The sequence below is a fragment of the Struthio camelus genome, chromosome 2 (assembly GCF_040807025.1).
Source record: "Struthio camelus isolate bStrCam1 chromosome 2, bStrCam1.hap1, whole genome shotgun sequence".
Lineage (NCBI taxonomy): Eukaryota > Metazoa > Chordata > Aves > Struthioniformes > Struthionidae > Struthio > Struthio camelus.
The window spans coordinates 94,710,600-94,731,806 of NC_090943.1; the positions used below are offsets into that span (position 1 = coordinate 94,710,600).

The window sequence follows — 21,207 nt, forward strand, 5'->3', positions numbered from 1 at the left end:
ATGTTGCTTACTATGGGTTCAAATGGTTATTAGAGGGTATAAGAATATGTAATTGGGTATTCCTCTGATGGCTAAAAAAGCATATCAACTTATAACACAATTTATAACAAAATTTTACAATAAAAAGCACAACTGCTTATACAACATCCTATTGATGTGTATCCTTGCAAGTAAATAACTTAATTAGAATACTTACAGCATCACTTATTAGTCTTTCATGAGGCACACTGATCACAGACGTGAAAATTTCTACTATAGAGAAATTAAAGGGACATACATCCACCCATCCGTATATATAAGGCTCAAAACTACATTAGTAGGTCTAAAGGTTTGACAGGAAATAATATGCTAGCTTTGCCTGACTCAGTTATCTGGGCAACAGTCAGGATAGGCAGGGAAGTAAGGTGAGCATATTTAAAATCAAACGGAACCTCAGAGGAGGTACAGGCAGGAGAAAAAAAGTCCTCTTCTCCAAAGACAAACTTAAGACTATAGGGAGTAGCTAAGATCTGAACTCCCAACCACACAGACATGCAAGCATCTCAACAGCTGGGAGATGCAGAAACAAACAAACCTCTTGGGCCTCAAAAGTACAGAGCAAGACGTTAGCATGGTCATTTCCCTTTATTTATCATCAAAACCGTTGTAACTGTAACAAACAGTCTGGTTGAATTGCATTTTAAAAAAAGTAGCCTTCTGTACTTTACAGAAGTAGATTTACAGTCAGAGTGCTTCCAGGCTAACTGGCAAACACTAAATTATTACATTTCTACCATTGTGGCAACCTTTAAAAATCCAAGACCCTGAACCATGGCTGCACTGTTAAGAACCCAAGCGCAGTTCTCAAGGATATCCTTCTACAGAGGCTCCAAAAGCCCATCAGGAAATCAGTAATGACAAGCTTCACTTTTCAAATCATGAGAATTCAACACAAACTTTCCAGAAAGCAGCCTGACACTGGGAAGTGCTCCTAAACCCCCACAGTCTCACTGGCAAAGCTGTAAGCAGTCAGAGAGGGTGTTAACACAAGACGAAGCTGCTTAGCAAATTCCAATTAAAATAGATATGTTTTAAGATGCACTAAAATGAAGGGGCTTTTAATCAAATAGGTGAGCTTTTTTAGCACTTGGCTACATATCCACCCACTGCCTCAGAGGATTAAGATGTTACTATTATCTATTTGTTCTTTGTTTCTTGTCTTCTGAATCTTTTTTCCCTTAAGCTGCCCTCATGACATGAGGGGATCAGAAGATGTGAGCACCCACCAGCCATTCCTGTGCAAAGCCCACCTTCCACCAGAGCCTTAACTTAGGCACCATACTCTGCTCTGAAGTTACTGAGGAGTCTGCATATGCTTTGTTTTGCTTATTCTGCTGTGTAGGGAGGACCCTACAGCAAACAGGTAGCTTCAGACAACTGGGGTGCTGTTTATGAAGCAAGCAAGCACATAAGCCCATCATCGTGCAACTGAGACAGGAGAGACAGAAATGATGCCACATCATCTTCCTGGTGTCCGCATCAGCGTTTTGCATTTTTGCAAAGACAGACATTTGTCTCTCTTCATGTCTCTTCAGTTCCTGGCTTCCCAACTAAGACTGGCGATCTTTCATGAAGCACGTCCACCATGCATTTTATTCATGCTGTGATTAATAAATAAATAAAAAAAAAAACAATGGCATCTCTTGCTTGCTACTGGGGTAAGCTATATGGCTGATATAGAGATAAAAGGTTCTTTTGCTCTAGAGCTAGTCAAATTAAACAGATAAGACTATTTAACATTTAATTTACCCAAACTACAATGAAATATCCGTCCTATTTTGCAAAGTATTTACCTACCAGATCGAATGTTCCACTTTCACTAATGTGCTTTGTATGTGCCAATGTACATATTCCACATAATAGAAGTATTTTTCTACTCCTGAGAAAAGTTTACCATAGTTTACCAGAACCAGACTCAAGAATTCATCCCATAAAAAACCTCTTGACTAGAATTCACAAATATCATGAAGTGTGACAGCATGTCTATAATTAAGCTTCAGTTCGTGATTCCCCTTTAAAAAAATGGATTTACAATCCTTGTGTAGCAAAAAATACAGAATATATTCCTCTTCTGAAATTGTGAAATAATTTCTTTACAGGGGTTTAAAACAATCTCATTTATTACCTAAAATTATTAAAAAAAAAAAAATCCTTTTAGGAGGCTGTAAGTGTTATTCATTTAGGAAACCTGTAGTTAGCAGCCAGCTAATTTCACAACTTTCAACTTTTTTCAGTCAATTAGAATTTACTAAAAGCTGGCACTAGAAGTGGGTTTACAGACCTGAATTATGTCCCCACAAATACATTATACACTTTTCTGCAGGTTGATGTCCATACTCAACGTTTACAGATGTTGTAACTAAGTTTTATATAGACAGCAGAAAGAATTAGGAAGTACTGCACTTCACAGGGCAAAATAGTCCCTGTGAAGGTGTAAAATGCATGTAGCTTAGTGGAAATGAACTGACTGAACCTCATTGTAAAGTCAAGAGGTGCCGTAGTTTGTTAGATCTTTGCTCTAAGGAAATCATGTAAGCAGATGTTATACTTGATCCACTTTTACCCCATTTAACTTTCATCCTTGGTTAGTAGGTACATCTCAGCAGCACTGTTGAAGGAAAGGTGAATCAGATGTAGCAATAACCACCATTCAAAACTCTCTGGGCGATCTCTGGGCATTCTGGATTTTGTGACAGTTCCCTGCAGCGTAAAGAAGCTATTTTCAGCAGTCTCCCTAGAAGTTACTGCATGCTACTTCAATTGACATTCTCAGGATCAGAAAGCTTCTGGGCAGCTTTTGAAAACACGACAGGCTTCAGAAAAATCAGCAAGTTTCATTAATCCTCATGCTACCAACAAAAGACATTTTTAATCATCCTAACAACTGCTCAGATACATGAAGTTTAATTTTGAAATAAACTATGCACAGAAGGACTTTCTTCTGATTACCTTTCTTCTATTTCAGTGACCACTGAAGTCACAACTTTGAAATCTAGAGTGTGCGCTGTATTAACAATGAAAATGGAAACAAGTTCCCGAACTAAATAAATCCATTTAACAAAAGTTTTGTAAAGCTGGCAGTAATGGTAAACTAGAATTACAGCTATTCCTTAGTAACACTGAGTCCTTGTCTTCAAGAGCTTTCTGATGAATTACAATATTTTGTATTTGCTTTTGTACTGGTTATCTGATAAGATCACCATCAGCACCCACCCATCATACTCCCACTGCACAGATGTCTCGGTTGTTCATCAGTTAGCTCTACATCTCCATGTAACCCAGTTAGCAAACTCTGTCTTAAAACAACCTTTAAACTGCACTGATCCAAGAGCCAATCGAGGAGCAACTAAAACATCTGGGCAGCAGGGACAGAGTGATCAGCTGAGGGTAATAAGCTTCAGCAGGAATTCAAAGCAGAGTCACCCTGCCCACCAGTCATAGGTGAGGGCTAGTCACATTTAACAGGGTCCGTAACTGAAAATCTTGTATCAATCTTTCCATTTATTGATGCTATTTTTCTATAAAGCATTTATACACCCCTGGCTACACACACAGGTGCACACACACACACACACACACACACACGTATATATACGAAATACAATATGGACAAGTACCAAGTTCACATTCACTGATTCCAAGCTGGACACGATGGATGATCTTTTGAGTCAGTCACTTTCGTTCACATAGGAATTCTTTCTCTACTACAACAATCATTACAAATTGCCCCAGGAATAGAAGAAATAATTCACTAGCATTGGCAAGGTGCGTTGGCAAGATGCTTTTCACAATGAACAGTGATCTCCACAGAAAATGGCAGAGAGCAGTGGAATGCAGTAGAACTCTCAATTTCTGTCTCCAAATCAGATAAATTCCTATTTGAAACTAGACACTACAAGCGAGTAATGCCATCTGGTTGTGCACAAACTGTCCCACTACCAAGGTCATCAGGCTCGTATCGCAGTTCTTCAAGTTGAATAAATCTTCATCCAGCTGCATTTCCAGAAGTTAAGATTCTTCTGGAATGGTTTATTTAAATCAACAAACCCTTTTAGGACAGACATCAATGCAAACACCATTCTAACAAACTTAACTCTGTGCACCATACCATTCATTACTTTTTCCTTTTAAATAGGTGCACAAGCATAGCCAAAATAATGCAAAGTTTGTGCAACTTATATTTATGTCTAAAAATACAGAATAGTTTTGAAAGCACAGCAGCTTTACCTTGGTGGGGATCCGAGACGTTAGAAGAAATGCCCGACATGATGCCAACACCTGTTAAAAAAAGAGCATACCTGGTAAGAAATATTTTGTGTATCAAGTATATTATTAAAGACTCCTCTCTAGGAAAAACCCTATGACTCTGCTGCGTCCTGAAACCAGAGGGAAAGAGCCTCTAAGGAAGGTTAGCATTGATTCGCTGTGCTGTCATTTGGACTCTTCTCATGTACACTGAAGAAAGCAACACTGATCTGGTAGAGCAGAGTGAATAGGCTGCTGCAACGCGATGATCTGTAAACTGGCTAGTGTAGTATTTGCAATGCCATCTAACTAGAAGATATTTTACTTAACCAGTCTCTCATGAGAATCTAACAGCCTTCTTAGTAACATTTAAAAAAGAAGCAAAGATAGAAAGTCCAATCAGGAACATAGTATGCACTTTAACGGAACAAAAATATGCAAGGTAAACATGATATCATTAGTAACATGAGAGACTATGAACAAACATTCCCTTTTGGATACGCTCAGCACGTTTCCAGAGTAACTGCAAAGATTCCTCATCGGTATCAATAGGACAGAATTTCTTCTCTGGCAGGAATAATGGAAAAACACAGTTAGATTTAGAGGGAACAGCGACTCTAGGGAGAAAACACAATGAAACCAAAATATTTTGGGAGTTATTGCCAATCAAAATACAACAATATATAAAAGTGATGCTTCAATTTCCAGTAGCTCATCCCACTCATAGATCTTAAGCCTTGCAAAAAGTAATGAATCGCTGTGCAAAACAACAATACTGCTTCTGCTTTACCTGCACACAGAATTAGTTAATGTCGGCCACATTTTTTGCAGACAAAAAACTGAAACCAACTTAAATCAAACGGCTGGATAAAAATCCCCCAGCACATGCAGCGCTTCTCACAGAACTGGGACCTCCTAAATCCTGTTCTGTTAGATATGTATTTATCTCCAGATGAGTAGGTTAACACAAAACATATTCCACACACAGCAGGAGAAAGAGCCTGGGAAAGGAACTCCATATCCAGAGTCCCTAACAGTGCCAAATTTTGGAGCATGAAGCTTGGATTTAAACTTGCGCATCTCGACTCACCTCTAGCACAACAGGAAATGTTGCCAGCAAATGGCAGGAGATGAAGTTTCCTGCTGCTTTCAGCATTCCTGCCGGCACGGCAGCACGGCAGGGTCAGGGCAGCAGGCAAGGGGAAACGACGGTTGTGTGAAAGGCAAAGAGGGAGAGAAACCTGGTGAGCTTGAGCAAGGAGCGGAGGAAGAGGTGGCAAGGGAGCTGGGATGCTTTGCATCATTCACGTCAGTTCCCGAGGATTTTAAATTTCGGACACTGCTTCTTGTTACGGCAAGGAACTACGTCCTGCTCAAATCTGAGAAAGAATACCACTATCTACTTATGTTTGCTATTAGCAGACTGCACACCTCAGTGCTGATGTGAACAGGGACTTAGTGCTCTGGTTATCGTGGATTTAGAGGCGGACTGTCGAGGAGCAGTAATCCTCACCTCTTGCAAGAAACCCTCAGCCGTTACCTAGACATCCATTGCGCTGCCTGGAACAGCGGTGCTGCTGCGGCAGGGAAGCAGCCCGGGCTATCGGACAGGGCTGCCTCGTCCCCTTCACCTGACTTCTGGAGAGAGAAAAACCCTCCCTTGCTCACTCTCGAGCTGCAGGTGTCACAAGTACCTTCCAAAACCTGACATAAAAGGAGCAGGGTCAGCACAAGACGCTCTGCCACTGAACAAACACACATTCCCTAATCTTGACGGTAGCTATGTGCTCACAGCAATAAAGTATTGATTCTTGCCACTCTTTCATTTTTCTTCCCCCAAGGCAGCTGCGCAGAATATTTGTGCACACCACTCCCGGGAGTCTCTGGGAAGGCCAAAACCCACAGCCACAGCCCTGCATTATGTTCTGCTGCTTACCAAAAAAGCTTCACTATCAGTTCTTGCACTGCAAAGAACAGCACTCCCCTTATCCATCATCACATTCGCAAACAAGCTGTGGCTTGAGCGGCTACAGGACTAGGAAGAGGGAGGGAGAAGATCAGGCATGCACCCTGCAACAACAGCCCAGTTAGTCAAGTGCCACAAGAACAGCAGTGGGCAGAGGGGCTCCCGCTCCAACAGCTTCTCTTCATCTACTTCTGATCACCTCAAGTCAGGTGCAGAAACAAGAAAGAGTGAGATAGGGCAGCTTTTAACAGGGGCTTTCCCTATTGACCTTCTAGGTGTCAGCCTCCAACACCAGAGAGATCAGCGTTCTCATATTTGCCACTGCAGTGGGACAGCGGGTTACAGTAAAATCATGCCACGAGCCTGTTATAAAACATGTGTCTGCATTTCTGGAGTCAAGGTAGCACATGAGCATATGGCAAGGTTTCTTTAATATGACTACAATACACTGGAGCAGTCCCAACAACAAAGGTAAATGCAAACCATGTAACCAGAAGGTTAAAACAAAATTATGTTAGAAAAGGATGTGCCAGCAGAGCACAGGTCAGTGCACCACCATGTGTTAGTTGCATCAAGGCTCCCAAAGTGATGTCTCGCTAAAACCAACACAGAAAGTACCCATATACCTTTAGAAGACACATTTGCACATTCAGGAAAGAATAACGCTACGATGGTATCCCCTATACATCCAGTAAAGAAATGATTCTTGAGCAAGAAGATTGTACAAAAAACCCCGAGTTCTCTAATCCAATGAAATTTGGATGTCTACAGTTTTCACCATTGAGACTGTCACAAAAAAAGTGTGATTTTTATGTAAAGTTAATTCAAGACAAGGTCAACTGTTACTCCACAGTGAACTTTCCGTCCTGACAATAGCAGGGCGAGATCTTCTCTTTACAACGGCAGAATTGACCAAGAAGAGGGTTAGCATTTATCACAATTTTAGCTGCTAAAAATCCATGAATATGTATCCTGAGCTTTGACAAGATCAGCTTTAGCTTACTGCTTTCTTATCTTTTTTAATCCTTTCAAAATTGTGTGCGACATCTGCACGTTAAGGTTGTTCGTGTTGAGAAACACAGTAGCCTCTTCCCCAAAGCAACTGGAGACTTGTTTGATAAGCTGAGAATCATTAACAGTTTTCAGTGGCCTTCTTGATAAGGCTGCAGCGCATAAACAGACGACGAGAGCATTCAGACATGGGCTCACTCACTTTGCTGGGAATAGGGTTCTGCACAGTTGGCATTGCTTGCAAGCGCAGCGGAACATAATTTATAGGCTACTTAAAACAATGCATCACACACACACATATACCCTGCCCAAGTGCAATAGGATGCTGAGGCCAAATGCACAGAAGGACCAGAGACGTTTTCACTCCCACAGTTCAAGTTTGCTTTTAAGTACCGCGTTATTTTTGTGAAGGAAGTTCCAGGTCTCTGTGCGTTCCTATAACGTGAACGATGAGTATGTGCTTAATTGCACAATTGTCTAGGGCTTTCAAAAGTATCCAGCAGCGCTAGATGTTATGAATAGCTGGATTATAGGTTTCCTAGAGTTTTTTTATTTCTTCATATAAAGAAAATAAAAAGCAAAAAGTAAACAATAGTTCCCCTCTAGCAGTTCCCAAGCATTTTACAGAGGAGATTTCTGCCACCATTAAACCTACTCTGCACTTGAGGAACCCGAAGTACAGGGCACAGAAGTGTCTTGGTCCAAGTCACTTCAAAAACCAGCATCCCAGAGGAACAGACCCCTGCCTGCCCAGTGACAGCTCTGAGCACAACAACCTCTCACTCAAAATGATAGTTAGGCACAGTGTATAATCTACATTTTCTTCAGATAAGAAAATGTTCACACATGCAGCTCAGCAAGTCCAGATCCCACTCCCCTATAACCATTTTGCTCAGTCGCCAGTGGAATTCAATCATTCAATCATGAAGTAAAAATATCACATCAGAAGATAAGCAAGCGCTGAGTAAGGAGACTGAGGACTGGATTCGCACTTTTACACACATCTGCAAGCCAGAGGGTTTGCAAGTGACTGAAGCGATAGGGAGTGAAGGAAGTAGGCGTACCCAGACAAACCTTACACAGAGCACATAAACTGGCTGCTGCCGCACAAAACAGGATTATCAGCTGAACGTTACGAGGCTCCTACCCACACACAAATACCAGAGTTAATGATTTCTTAATGTTTTTGTTGTCCTAAATTCCATAAACTCACAATGTAAATGAGACGAGTTAAAATTTGAAAATTAATTTGGAAACATTCATCAAAAACATACTCTGCAAGTTATTTCTGCCGAGAGTGATGGCCTGCAAGGTCATCTTCTATTTACCCGGAAAAATAATTTTCTTCAGTAAATAAAATTCATTTGAACACAGATCCTCAGCGAGCATATCAACAAAACATAAATATACAGATGCATTTTGCAATTTATTGTCAAGTTCTAGTCTCGTTAGCCATTTTGGCACTCTGAGCTTCATTAACAGGAGTGCACCGAGTTCACCCAGCACAAGCATCTCTCAGTCAGTCTTGGAAAGATCATTAGAGCAACACAATTCCATTTGAATTCCCTACTTGGCCAAAAAGGCTACATCAACTCAAGCCACCTAATCTGCATTAAAAGGGGTTTCAAATTCACAAGCAAATTAAGCAATTCTCTTGAAAACCGCTGCCCTTTTTAAAATGCCTAGCACCAAAGTCATACAGTTATGGATTAGCCAAATCTCTTTCCTCTCATTGAAAACTCATTGCCACTGAAATCCAAAGAAAACGGAGTACTTTATAAAAAAAAAAAAAAAAAAAAAATAGTAGCAGTTTCACTTCTTCAAATATGCTCTCTGATCCCTTCCTTCCATCACTAGTTTCTCTCCTCCATCATGAACCCTTTTGTCAACCTCAGGCTGCTTTGGTCCTTTCCATTACAACTTACTTGGAGGAGGAAAAGCATTTGTGACAGGTTTTCTTATTTAGATATCCAACATTCAGAAAACTTCTTGTAGTCCAGAAGACAGCCCCTTTTCTTTACATGCACCTTAGCTATCCCATATAATTTATTATCAATATTCTTTTAATTATTATTATTTTTTCCATACTTACTGGTTGCGCTATGATTTCTATTACAAGCTTTTCATTACTAATACTGGCTCAATAGCTAATGTATACATAATAACATAGTGCAGATATTTGTGAGGTAAAGCAGCAATACTAATAGGTTTTGTTTTGTTAAAATATGGACAAATCAATACATGTTAGACCACGCAGGCTCTTTCAGTCCCTGTAGGATTGACTGTTCATTTCCTGTGCTGCATGTCTGATTTTGCAAATGCCTCCATCCTGAAGTGGCTGGAGTTCGATTAGATAAAAGGCACTTTTCAGTGCTGTGTTAGAGATATTAGGCTTACTTTTGAGTGAGGCAGTCTGTGTTAAAAGCACAGAGGCTTTCTATGCAGAAAGGCGAGCTGATATCCTAGAGGTCTTGCTGGAGGTTAATTAGCTCAGGCGCAGCACAAGCGTACATGCTACTGCTGAAACGGTATCATTTGGCAACACCACGAGTTTCTCTGCAGAGCACTGACATTAGCAAAACAGCTCGGTTCAACCCTGACCTGAGGGCTCTCAGCACCAGTAACTGCACCTACATCGAAGTTGTCCAGCGCTGAATGTGACTCATGATTGTTTGGTCTTGGCTACTTTTAAAGTGCTATCAATGATAAAACCAACGACAAATCCAATTCACTGTCGTTCCAAACCCCTATTTATTTATCCACCAGGACTTAAGCAGTTTTCCCCAGCCTGGGAAGATCCTTTGGGAATAGGTGATGTCCTTTTACTTCTTAGCACTCAAACACTGCAAGCATTCGAATTTCTGCCTTCCTCAGCTGAACTCAGCCAAGATGCACGTAGAGACTTGCCTAAACTGTTGGTGTCTGTGGGGCTAGTCAAACACATACACAAAAGAGACCCGGGAGCAGACTCTCCTTAGTAAGGAAAGCTGCTAATTGTCTCAGTACAATTTTCTGCTGCCCAAGATGGGGGCAAGCTCCACAGTGCAAACAGTGACTTCGTCCACACAAGGGACTGCAGAAGCGCAGTTACGCTCTGCCCGCTACACTTGGTGCAAGAAATGTTTCACCGACCAAGTCGAGATCCTCTTCCTTTTTATAGGAAATTCCTGCCTACGTCTCCTTTTCCTCATCACTCTGCTCTCCCTGTCCTGTCACTTTTAAAAAATACCCTAAGATCTTTCCTGAAGCCTATCACAACATCCTTGACAAGGGTCCCCTCTCTGGAGCTGCAGATAGAGAACCTGCCATCCCCTCTGCCCAGCTGCAGGCACTCTGTATTGAGCACAAAGTTTCACTGTTTTGGGGTTTTTTTGTTTGTTTGTTTGTTTTTAACTGTAGTACTGCATTTAAAACTCAAGTCTGATCCGCTGTCTGTTACAGCCCATCAATTTCCTTCTGTCCATGTTTTCTGGATGGAAACAAAGAATGGTATGGAGAAGAGCTTTTAATGGAAATGAGTTTTTACAAAAAAGCGAGGGCAGGTCAGAACTGATGATAACAAACCTTCTGTGCTTCAAGTCAACAGAAGAGAAGCACATTTCAAATTAATTTACTGGACAAGACAGGGACCACCACGAGATGGCACAGCAGAGTGCTTCGTAAGCCTGAGTTCTCACATAACCTACATATATATTCTGTGCGGGATATTGTTGAATTGGCCTAAAGAGCAACACACTTGGGCACAATTTAAAAGGTGACCCATGTATTTTTCTCTATTGTTTCTTTAAAATGCTCTTTCACATTTACCTTACAGTCCAGTTATAGAAGTTCCTTTGAATAGCAATGCTTACTTAGCTGTTAGAGACATCTTCTGATACGTAGAATACTTTCTACTTCAGAGGCAGTAATGAACAAGTCCTCTCTGGAAGATAGTTAAGAAGAAGTATCCACCTTTTAAAACTGACAAAAAATAAGGCATGGGTATGCCAAGAGATTTGCCTCTCTTGGCAAATCTTTGCTTCTCTTTGCCCAAAAGAGAAGGCAGAGTAATCGGCTCCAAATTCTGAACGAGGAAGAGAAGAAACAGTGCAGTTGGGAGATGTATCAACCAAGTAAAATAAAAACTCCTTTCCTCAAAAAAAGTTGTTTGTTACACCCAGAACAGCTACAACAACTACTACTATTTCCTTTAGAAAGTGCCCTAGCACAGAGACCTGTTTGCAAAGGCCACATCAGTTAAACTGTGCTCCTTTAACATCTCGAGCGCAAATAAATATATACACTTGCTATAGCCTTGTCTGCAATATGTGAATGACCTAACCACTCCCATAAGGATGAGAATTTGGAGGATGCCGAATCAGGGGCTTCGGCTTTGGCCAGACACCGTCACTGGCAGCAGTGGGAGCCTCTGGTCCCACAAATAACAGCCCCTGTGCCTCTTCGAAGTAGCTAACAGTGTGCTTGCTAGCAGTGCAAACTGGGGCTCCCCTGATTCACGGACTTTATTTACACTCAAGAATTTTGTATCTTATACTATCACTTTAATTCACTTCAAAGCTGTTTGTGCAAGGGCAGCCATCTACTGAGTATGCAGACAGAGTTCCCTTGCTCTTAAAACCAGCTGGTCACGAAACCGATTTTTAAGACGGTGTGAGGGATGTCCCAACACTGAGCACGCAAGCCTAGGGCGACCCTTTGAGACTGCAAACTTCCTCACCGTTCCCGCCACCACCACACAATTCCCACAAAGGAGAAGCTACTGCATAGAGCTCTGAATACCAGAAGACCTAACTATCATGTTGTGTAAGCCTGCTCTGAGTCATGAAAAGAGAAAATGGAGAGGAATGCCATTTCACTGACCCTGATCTTCTCACCACTGCTGTTGGACCCAGTCTAGATTAACCAGAGCTGGCACAAAGAAGGGGAGCAGCAGGGAAGAAACCCTATGATATACATTATTTTGAGGCATATAATACTAGAGGGGGTTTTTCTTCTCCATATCTCCATCCCATAGAGGTAGCTCACTAGCACATTAGTGCTAATACTTCTTTATTTGGGAATCCTTTTACTTCCTCTCTCCTCCATACATAGACTTGATAGATTCTTGCCTTCTTGCCCCAATTCAGAAATACAAGGCACGATACCAGAATGAACTTCCCATGTATTAGTCTTTCACGACATTCAAGCCCCCAACACTCAATTAAATAATAGATTGAAAACATTCAGTTCACTCGTCAAAAGACTCTCGACTCTTGCACATTCTGTGTAACAGTTCTTTATGCTCTCATACTACTTTCCATCATCATAAAAGGGTATACAGACACTCTTTAGAAAAACCCTAATGCTACCTGTCCCTGGTGTTAAGAGGAAGTTTTCTTGTGCACTTTTGAGCACCTGCTTCTGGTTTAAGTCTCTGAAAACATAAGGGATTGAAAAATGCACAAACATCTGCACACGTTCCTCCTTCCTACACTGAGCCTCTTTCAGGGTTTATGGCCAGCAGATGAGACTGGAAGCAGTTTGCTGTGCTGCCTATGACACTGTCTCTATGCAGAGGCAGCTGGAAATAGATTTTGCTACTGCAGGACTTTTATTCTTCTTTAATTTCATCACTTTAGAAATGCCAGATTAAATATTTTGCAAACAGCGTTATTTGGTGACACGGTTGCTCTTCGAAAGCACGCCACATGCAATTGTAATGTGAAATTTTAAAGACGAGAGAAAAAAACAAAAACTTCAGGGACATGAAAAATGCTGTTTGATCCATAACGCAAATATTTTATTAAAAAAAAAAAAAACCACTCTCCTACAACCATTTGTACTTGCTTTTAGTTATCAACAGTCACATGAAGATTCAATTGGTAAAGTGCAATGCACTTAGCTCCACTTGATATTAAAAATCTATTTCAGATTATAAACTAATGATGTTCTTCTCAGATTGTAATCTGCATTTCCCATTTTCCAAAAACAAAGCAAACAAACAAAGTAGAACAGTTTTTATTTCAAAACCCACTGCTATAAACCACAGGCTCAATAATCTTAACCTTGGATAGCATCCAGAGTTAAGGGCCAGTGAAAGATGTCACGTTTAATAATCCTGCAGAATTAAATCTCCCCCCCCGCCCAGGGCATACACAAACTGAAATGCAAAAAAAGCCTAACGGGTGGAGAGCTCTGAAAATGTCCAAGCCACGGCAGTTTTCCCAAAGCAGCCAATGTTATAGGTGCAAGACCTTCCCTACTAGGTCCATAGGACGTTACTTCCAACACGTGGGCAATACTTCACCCTTATGCATACCCTGTAGGGTATAACAGGAGAGTGCCTTCCTGTTCTTTCCAAATTAGAAGCAGTCAGTAAGACTGTGTTCTGGCTATTCTTCCTCTCCCTTATAAGACTCTTTTTGAACTGGTCTCTCTTAACTCATGCTTCCAACGCAGCTTAACTGCCTAAACAAAGACTGCCATGCTCCTGCCTTCCTTGCTCTCCACTATGCACTTACACATCACTACTCTTCTGCTAGCGATCCTGTGACCAGGCTGTGAACCAGTTCCAAGAGTTGATTTGACTAAAAATTAATCTTTTTTCTTTTGGTGGGTTTTGCCGTCCACTAGCTCAGCTCCCTCAATCAGATCCCCACAGGACCATAACTGTACCAGCACTGACACAAAGTTAGGAGCGAGACTGAGAAGCCAGGGATATGGCTGAACAGCCCCAACCTACATCAGTGTAAATGACTGTGGGACCACATCCATCCTGTCCTGTCAAAATTCAAACCAGCTGCACAGGGTACATGGGCTCGCGGACTGAGGGAGTGACACTATGCTACAGCCAGGGACATACCCTGCCAGATGATATGCTCTGCTCCTTCCCAGGCATAAGCCACCACACGATCTAGCTTGCCCAGGGACATAATCATCCTATGGTTGCATATTAAGAGACACATGCATCACCAGATAGCTGGGACCATCTTATGGCCTAAAGGAAGGAGATTCACACGTGGGACTGTTTCCTCAAAATCTGCACCTCTACATCACTTCAGCAACCTAGCGGCAGCCTTCAAGTCCACTCTCATCTCCTCAATCCTGCTTTTGCTCCTCCAGAGAACCCTTTTCCACCTCTATCTTACCTAAAATACGAAGACCCTGTTGGAATTAACATGACCACAACAGCCACTCCACCCTTAGTCGCTTGGGATACGCTGGCCTCCTTCCCCTTTCAAATCTTCACCCTTTTTATTCTGATCTCTTTAGTCCATCAGCCTTTCAGGGGAGGAATGGTGGTGTGTGCTAGAACCAGCCATCTGGTCATTTACAATCCTTTAAAAAGCTGCCACAATACTCCCCAAAGCACGGATTTTTTTGTAAAGCTGCTTTACATTTTATTAGAAAATCTGTTTTACAGCCATTTATTTCTAGAGTGTCACATTTCCCCTCTGCAAAGGGGATCTTTTCTTCTGGAGCGCATACACTTACATTTTCCAGAAACGAGAAGAAGAGAACAAACTACTCCCTCTCCCTCCGTAGGATTTCAGAACTAGAAGGGCCCTCCTTTTTCCTGCCCATTGCCATCACCTCATGATATTCCTTTCCCCTAGCTCTTGAACTTTATAATCTAAGCACTGGGAACTGAAGATGGCTGAGGTTTCTTCTGTTAGCTTAACCAGTGCTGACCACCTATCCAACCGCTTAGCTGATGAGTAGCTAACACTTCATATGGAAAACACACAAAAGCTTCACTGTGAGACACTTTACTCTTACAGCCAAAGCAGTCATAACAACGAGATGTGAATAACAGCCCTACTCCCCCATGCAGGGCCAACCTTGTCCCACCAGCACATATTGGGTAGATTAATTTCTTCCTGGAGAAATTCTGCACCAGGCAGATAAATCCCAGTACCTGCTCCCTTCACCTGTTCCTACTCCGTAGGAGAAATCTTCAAGCAGGAAACTTGGAGGCTCAGCCAGTTTTACAGACTGAAGCAGTGACACAGATAACTCCCGGGTAAATGGAAATTCAGGAATTGCCACGTTCCAGAAGAGCAATTCTGCCTCCAACAATTCTGCAAAAAATATTTGCAGTTTTACCCCGCTCCCAATACCCACACCACTTTGTCTGCCTGAGAAGTATAGGCTGCCTGAATTGGGGAAAAAACATCTAAATAACTGTAGTTACAGGGTTGTTATTATATGTATTTATTTTTAAAAGTTATTTGATGACAATTATTTAATGATGTTCATTGTCAAAAATGAATATACTCAGGTTTAAAGTAAGAACTATTTTAATACTTGCTGGTTTTGTGCGGATTCTTATTTAAGTGTAGCATGCTAATATTACCTGTTTTACTCATATAGCTTCTTCTACTGTATAGTAACCTGATAAAATGCATTTAATAACATATTATTCCTATTTAGCTGAGAAAAACATCAACTTCCAAAAGTCAAATGGAAATTAAACTTTCCCCAAAAAGGCAGAAACAATACTCTGAAAAAAAAGGGGGGGGGGATTTCAATCCATTGAATGCAAAAAGCAACAAAGAATTCTGCTCTTCAACTTTAGAAGTATAACAGTTATATTTGTTACCCACTACTCAGAAAATAGTCAGCTCTGCTTTGCCTTTTTTTTTTGGGGGGGGGGGGAGAGGAAAATCAGCTGGCTTTCAATGAAACCTTCAAGATTCTGATGCAAAAGTCTAAGCCCTTGGCAACCTGTTTCTCAGAACAATTTTACCTGTGAATCTAAGTTTTCTCAGCACTGAGCAGCATGCTTGATGCTTCCTAATCAGTGTTCATTTCAAAATTGCAGCACAAGAGTCCCAAACAACAGCGGCATTAATTTGAAAAAATAACTTCACTACTGTTAACTTGAACGAGTAAGACCACTGACTCAGCTTGTCAGTACAAGCTGCAAAAGTATAAAGCTAACAGGATCCTGCTGGGCTTTATCATTTTATCTAGAATCATGATTTACAAGCTTTTCAATTCGCAGACCCTTATAATTTCTCCCACAGAGGTAGCAGCTGCCAAATACTGAACATAAAACCACTTACTCTTTTCAGGCCGCAGGCTCACGAGCAACTCTCACAAGTAAGAGGTGGAGACAAGCACTGGCTGGGCTCAGCAGCTCTGCAGCAGGGTTTGCACCGCAGTCACCACAGCTCAGTTGGGGCGAGCCTGACTGCCCCCAAGACCGACGTACGGCCAACCGAGAGCCACAGGACAGGCCAGGCACCAAAGACAGACCTCTTCTCCAGGCAAATATGTGACCGCAACAAACCCAAGTCAGCTTAATAGTAATACAGCCCAGCTATTAATAACTAGAGGCCACGGTGCTCTAGGTGGGCTAACTACCCAAAACCTCTCTCGCCCATGGCAGCTCTTGCAGGCTAGGCAGAGCTCCCTGCTACCTCAGCTTATCCAGCCTTTTGCAAAATGAAGTAGGAAACTGGAGGCTTGCATGAATAAGACAACGCAAGTCACAATGGTATCCTGACTGCAGCACGGATACAGTTCATAACATGCTGTTTCTAGGCTTGTTTCCCCAGTACCACACTCTTGCTAACAACGCAGCTTCACTGGTGATCAAAATGGAGAGAACTAATACATAGTGTTAAGAAGCTGGGAGCGCTTTGCAACAGAGGATCCTTAGGTTGTGGTCTCTGCCTACTCAACAGCATGGCTGAAAGCACTGTTTTCTCCTTTTCTCCTACATCTCCTTTTCTCTCACTGGAGATGTATTGCTTTTCATAAAGCTGGGAAGTGTTCAGGCAAAATTCAAAACATAACGTAGACAAAATTTTTCATGCCTTATCTGTTCAACGTCTTATCTCTTTCTATGACATCTAACATTCATATATACAACGTGTGCCTTACTTTGTTCTCAAGACAGGGAGTACCTGAGACACTTTCAGAAAACCGAAATCCTCAGTAGGCATCAGCCCACTACAGAAAGACCCTTAAACACCGCTCTGACTCCAGTAGGTTACCATCATGCCTTCAAGGCCTATGAAGATGAGATAAAACCATGCTAGAATCATCTTGAGCTATCTCAAGTAAGTACTGCTGTCAGTTCCTTTTCTAAGTTGTGGTTTTTTTGATTTTTTTAATGCTGGTGAATGAGGTCAGAACATCCTACTTCACCACAAAGCAGAAATCAAACGTTGGTAACAACATTGCACAATGATGTTGAAGTGCTTTCCCTTCAAAAAAACTACTACAAACACTCAGCATTCAGTTTGGGCTCCACCAAGTTGCTACTGTTGCCTTTCCTCTGCACAGTTTAACTTCTGGTGGGATTTGAATACTTAGTTTAGGTAGCGTAAGATCTCACAAGCCAAATTTTAGTTTAACTTAAACATAATCTCAGTTTAGTTTGTAAAAGAGAGGCCTGAAAGTGCAAGCTAAGTTTATGCCAGTTTTAAAGTGTGGTAATTAGATATGTACACCAGTTTAGCTAAATTTGCTTCTTATGTAAATGTTATCTCTAGCCTAAGTATGTCCACAGAAATACAGACTAACTGTTGCCAGGGTTATGCATAACGCATCAGTTATTTAACAAATAAACTCACCTGGATTTAGTCAATACTGCTAGTGTTCTTACACAAGCCAGAAGGGAAAACCGTTCATTTGAGCTGTCTAAAATGCTGATGAATATATTTAAAGTCACGACTTTTCAGAACCTCTCACTTATTATCTCTCCAGTTCTTCCACTGCTTGAGTTCTAAACATATTGTATTTTCTTTTTCTTGAGCTTTCATACTTGTATCAACACAGCAATGTTGTGCAAATTGGAACAGAATTTAAAAAATATTGTAAAAAGTCTTTGAATTACACAATTAAGTTTTCAAACACATGATAAATGAGTGATCCACAGTCTTGGAAAGAGAAAGGCTTACAGAAAATCGTACCAAACAGAACAATAGATACACTGAAGATCTGAACTCTACCCACCCACAACCTCTCGCATCATTGGACTGTTAAGTTCATAATTCAGATGAGCCATTCACGACGGCCATAAAGCACAGCCATCAAAAATCAAAACCTTCCACCACGGTTGCAGCACTTAAATAAAAATCCCACTGCCTTAGTCTACCTTCCATTTCCGACACGCCAGGGTCCTGTAACCACTCAATTCTTCTAAAGTACCATTTTTTGTTTTCTTGCATAGACTAGATACAGACATCTCTCTTACTTTCTTAAATCTTATCATTTCTCACACAGCAAGTGCAACAAGAAATGGAGTCAAGGAGAAAAAAGTATCCCTAAAATGTCCGTGGTAAAAATCTTGACTTTTAAAATTCAATTACATTGCAGAGCTCCCATTAATTTTCAAAGGGCCACAATTTCTCCCCGGTCGTAAATCAGACATGAAATTAAGAGATCTTCCGCAGTCCTTCAGCTGTTCCTTTTAAAGTAATGGTCAAGAGAAACTGAAACAACAGGAAGTTCTTTTCACATCTACTTCGGATTGATTAAGGAAGCTGCAGGCGACATTACTTTGCTGAAGCCAGAATATCAAATGTATCACCCTATGCATTTAAAAGAAAAAATAAAAACTAGCTTTTCACTTTAAACTTAACTTACACAACCACCATAAAGTACATTTGTAATAGGGCCACTCCCATGCTAGGATATCTATTAGCCTACACAGAACCAAATTTAAAAATGCAGATGACACAAACAAGTGCGTACAACCTTTCCAAGAAAAGATGCCTGATACCTGGATTTAAAATTCCTGTGCCATCCTGACACTCACCTTTGCATAACAAAGACCCTAGCACTTCATCATGTACCAGCCCTGGACCTGTATCTTCAACTCCTCAGTCAGGCCCCTCCATCAGAGCAGTTTCAGAAACTGAGCATGTGTTGCTGTCACTAATGAAGTAAGAAGTGTGAAGAACCTTGCTTTTAAATATGCAAGTGATGAGCAGGGGTGGGGGTTCACTTCTCTTGGAGCTGCATGAAAATCTGTAAGAGCTTTCAAAGTATGTCATGGACCCACTGGTAGCACAAATCAATGAATTCAAAGTTTGTGAAAAACAGCAAATTAGCTAGGAAAACACGTCCTCCTCCTCCAGCTTCACAATTTAAGAATTAAAGCTAATTCTGCGTAACGCTGGTAATCATAACACCCCTTTTAAAGGGGTCAAAGCCTATAGATCACAGGCTTCCAGGCAGGAACCATGCAAATGACTAGCACTGCAACAGCTTGACAGAGCCATAACAAATGAACAGGCTTAACAACTCTGAATGCAACAAAGCAAGGTCATCAAATGGAAATGCGATGTAACACACACCAACCATACAAGGCCAAGACCCAATTCTAATGTTCTGGGTATCATTCCTGGTGAGTGGAATGTGAAATGGATACTTCCCTGCAATCTAACTGGAAGAAGGTTTTAACGCAAAGCAAAAATGCCACAGAAGTGACAACAGGCAAGATAATCCAATTTCAAAGCGTAACGCATGACATTTTTTCCGCGTTAGATTTCCAATCTTTACTACCTTTTTTTATTTATTTGCTTTCAGAAGGCTGCATGACTAGTCCAAAGACTATGAAACCTCACACAAACCTTCACTAGTAAGGACAGTGATTTTTATTTATCCTGTCTGCAGTTTGTTACTTGCTGGCAACACTCAGATACTGGAGAAGAACTTAGAAGAAAGAAGAAAATTAAGACTAAGGGCGACTATCCCCTTCAGTTTGGGCTCCGGGAGGTTTGTTCGACATAGAACTGGAAGAACTGCACTTACATATTGGGGCCAATGCTTCTGGAAAGCCTGGCTGCTATGCTGCCTGCCACGGGGGCAGTTATAATGCTTATGCACAGCAAGCCAGTATGATTGAGACCCTCCAGGCTTCCTAACTCCGAACAGGCAACTTGTGCAGGCCGTGTTTGATAGGCCCTATGCTACCTAGAAGTATTTGACTTCAGCTATAGAGTTGATTTATACCTAGAACAGACATGACCACGATCGCCACATGCCCAGCATCCTCTTCAGAGTCACGGTTTCATCTGGACCATCAAAGACCTGGAAATCCAGGACAAATGCCCCCAGTCCTCAAAATTTCACCCAGAAGTTGTTTTTTTTTTTTTTTCCAAATGGAAATAAATGACATATCCAGGTAAACCGAAAGGCACACGGTCACAGAGACTGAGAAAAGCGTTCACAAAGAGTTAATCTGTGCCAAGACAAGCTGTTCCGATTTAAAAGCTGTGAACACATGACACTTGCTAGGGACTGAGCCCTATCCCATAGGCAAGTTTACTGTAGGTTAAATTTGTCACCTTTCCTACGCCTGCGTTTCGATCCCAGTGCACTCAATTCTTATTTTATCAAAGCACAGCCTGCCCTTTTGTCTGCAGCTGCTTTGGTGCTATTTACACCAGATTTATGCCTGGAGCTTTGCCCCTCTGTTCTCGTGCCTGTAGCTTGCAAAGTGCCTAACTGGCATATCTAGGACACCAGATAACTCTTAAAGAAATGCCAGGAAGCTTCTGACAGTGACAAACAAGACAAAAGCACAGCTCGGCGGAAAAAACAAACGACAAACAGTGACAACATAAAACGTGGTGAGAAAGTTTCTTTCCAGGTCACTTTAATGGTGGAACATGTTTTGATCCTCTGAATCCGCTCTCTTGATGTTACAAACATACTCCTTTTTAATATCAAACTTAAAGATGGTTGCAAAATCTATAAGCAAGATAGCACTGTTCTAGTCCAGATTATTACTTCAAAATACCACACTCTGCAATGCAAATATTCCTGTGATTCACATGACTAACTTAACACTGCTTCTGTAATGGAGTATTATTTCAAATATTATTTTCTCTGCTTTTTTGTAATAAATAAATTCAGAAGGATTACAAATACAGGGTAACCAACAATTTTAAAGTAACAATGCAAACATACTGTTTTCTTTTATATTTAATTTGCTAATCCCAAAA

General features: G+C 41.2%; 1 protein-coding gene across 12 annotated transcripts in view; it reads right to left on the reverse strand.

Annotated features, from left to right (window-relative positions):
* The window catches only part of CARMIL1 (capping protein regulator and myosin 1 linker 1), a 201,385-nt gene that overhangs the window by 113,856 nt on the left and 66,322 nt on the right, over positions 1-21,207 (reverse strand). For all 12 annotated transcript variants that reach the window (XM_068931654.1, XM_068931652.1, XM_068931653.1 and 9 more), the window contains one exon: positions 4,267-4,317. Coding sequence is in view for 9 of the 12 variants with exons in the window: in XM_068931653.1 (XP_068787754.1) it covers positions 4,267-4,317 (51 nt within the window). In the remaining 3 variants the exon portion in view is untranslated. The remainder of the gene's footprint in view (positions 1-4,266; positions 4,318-21,207) is intronic.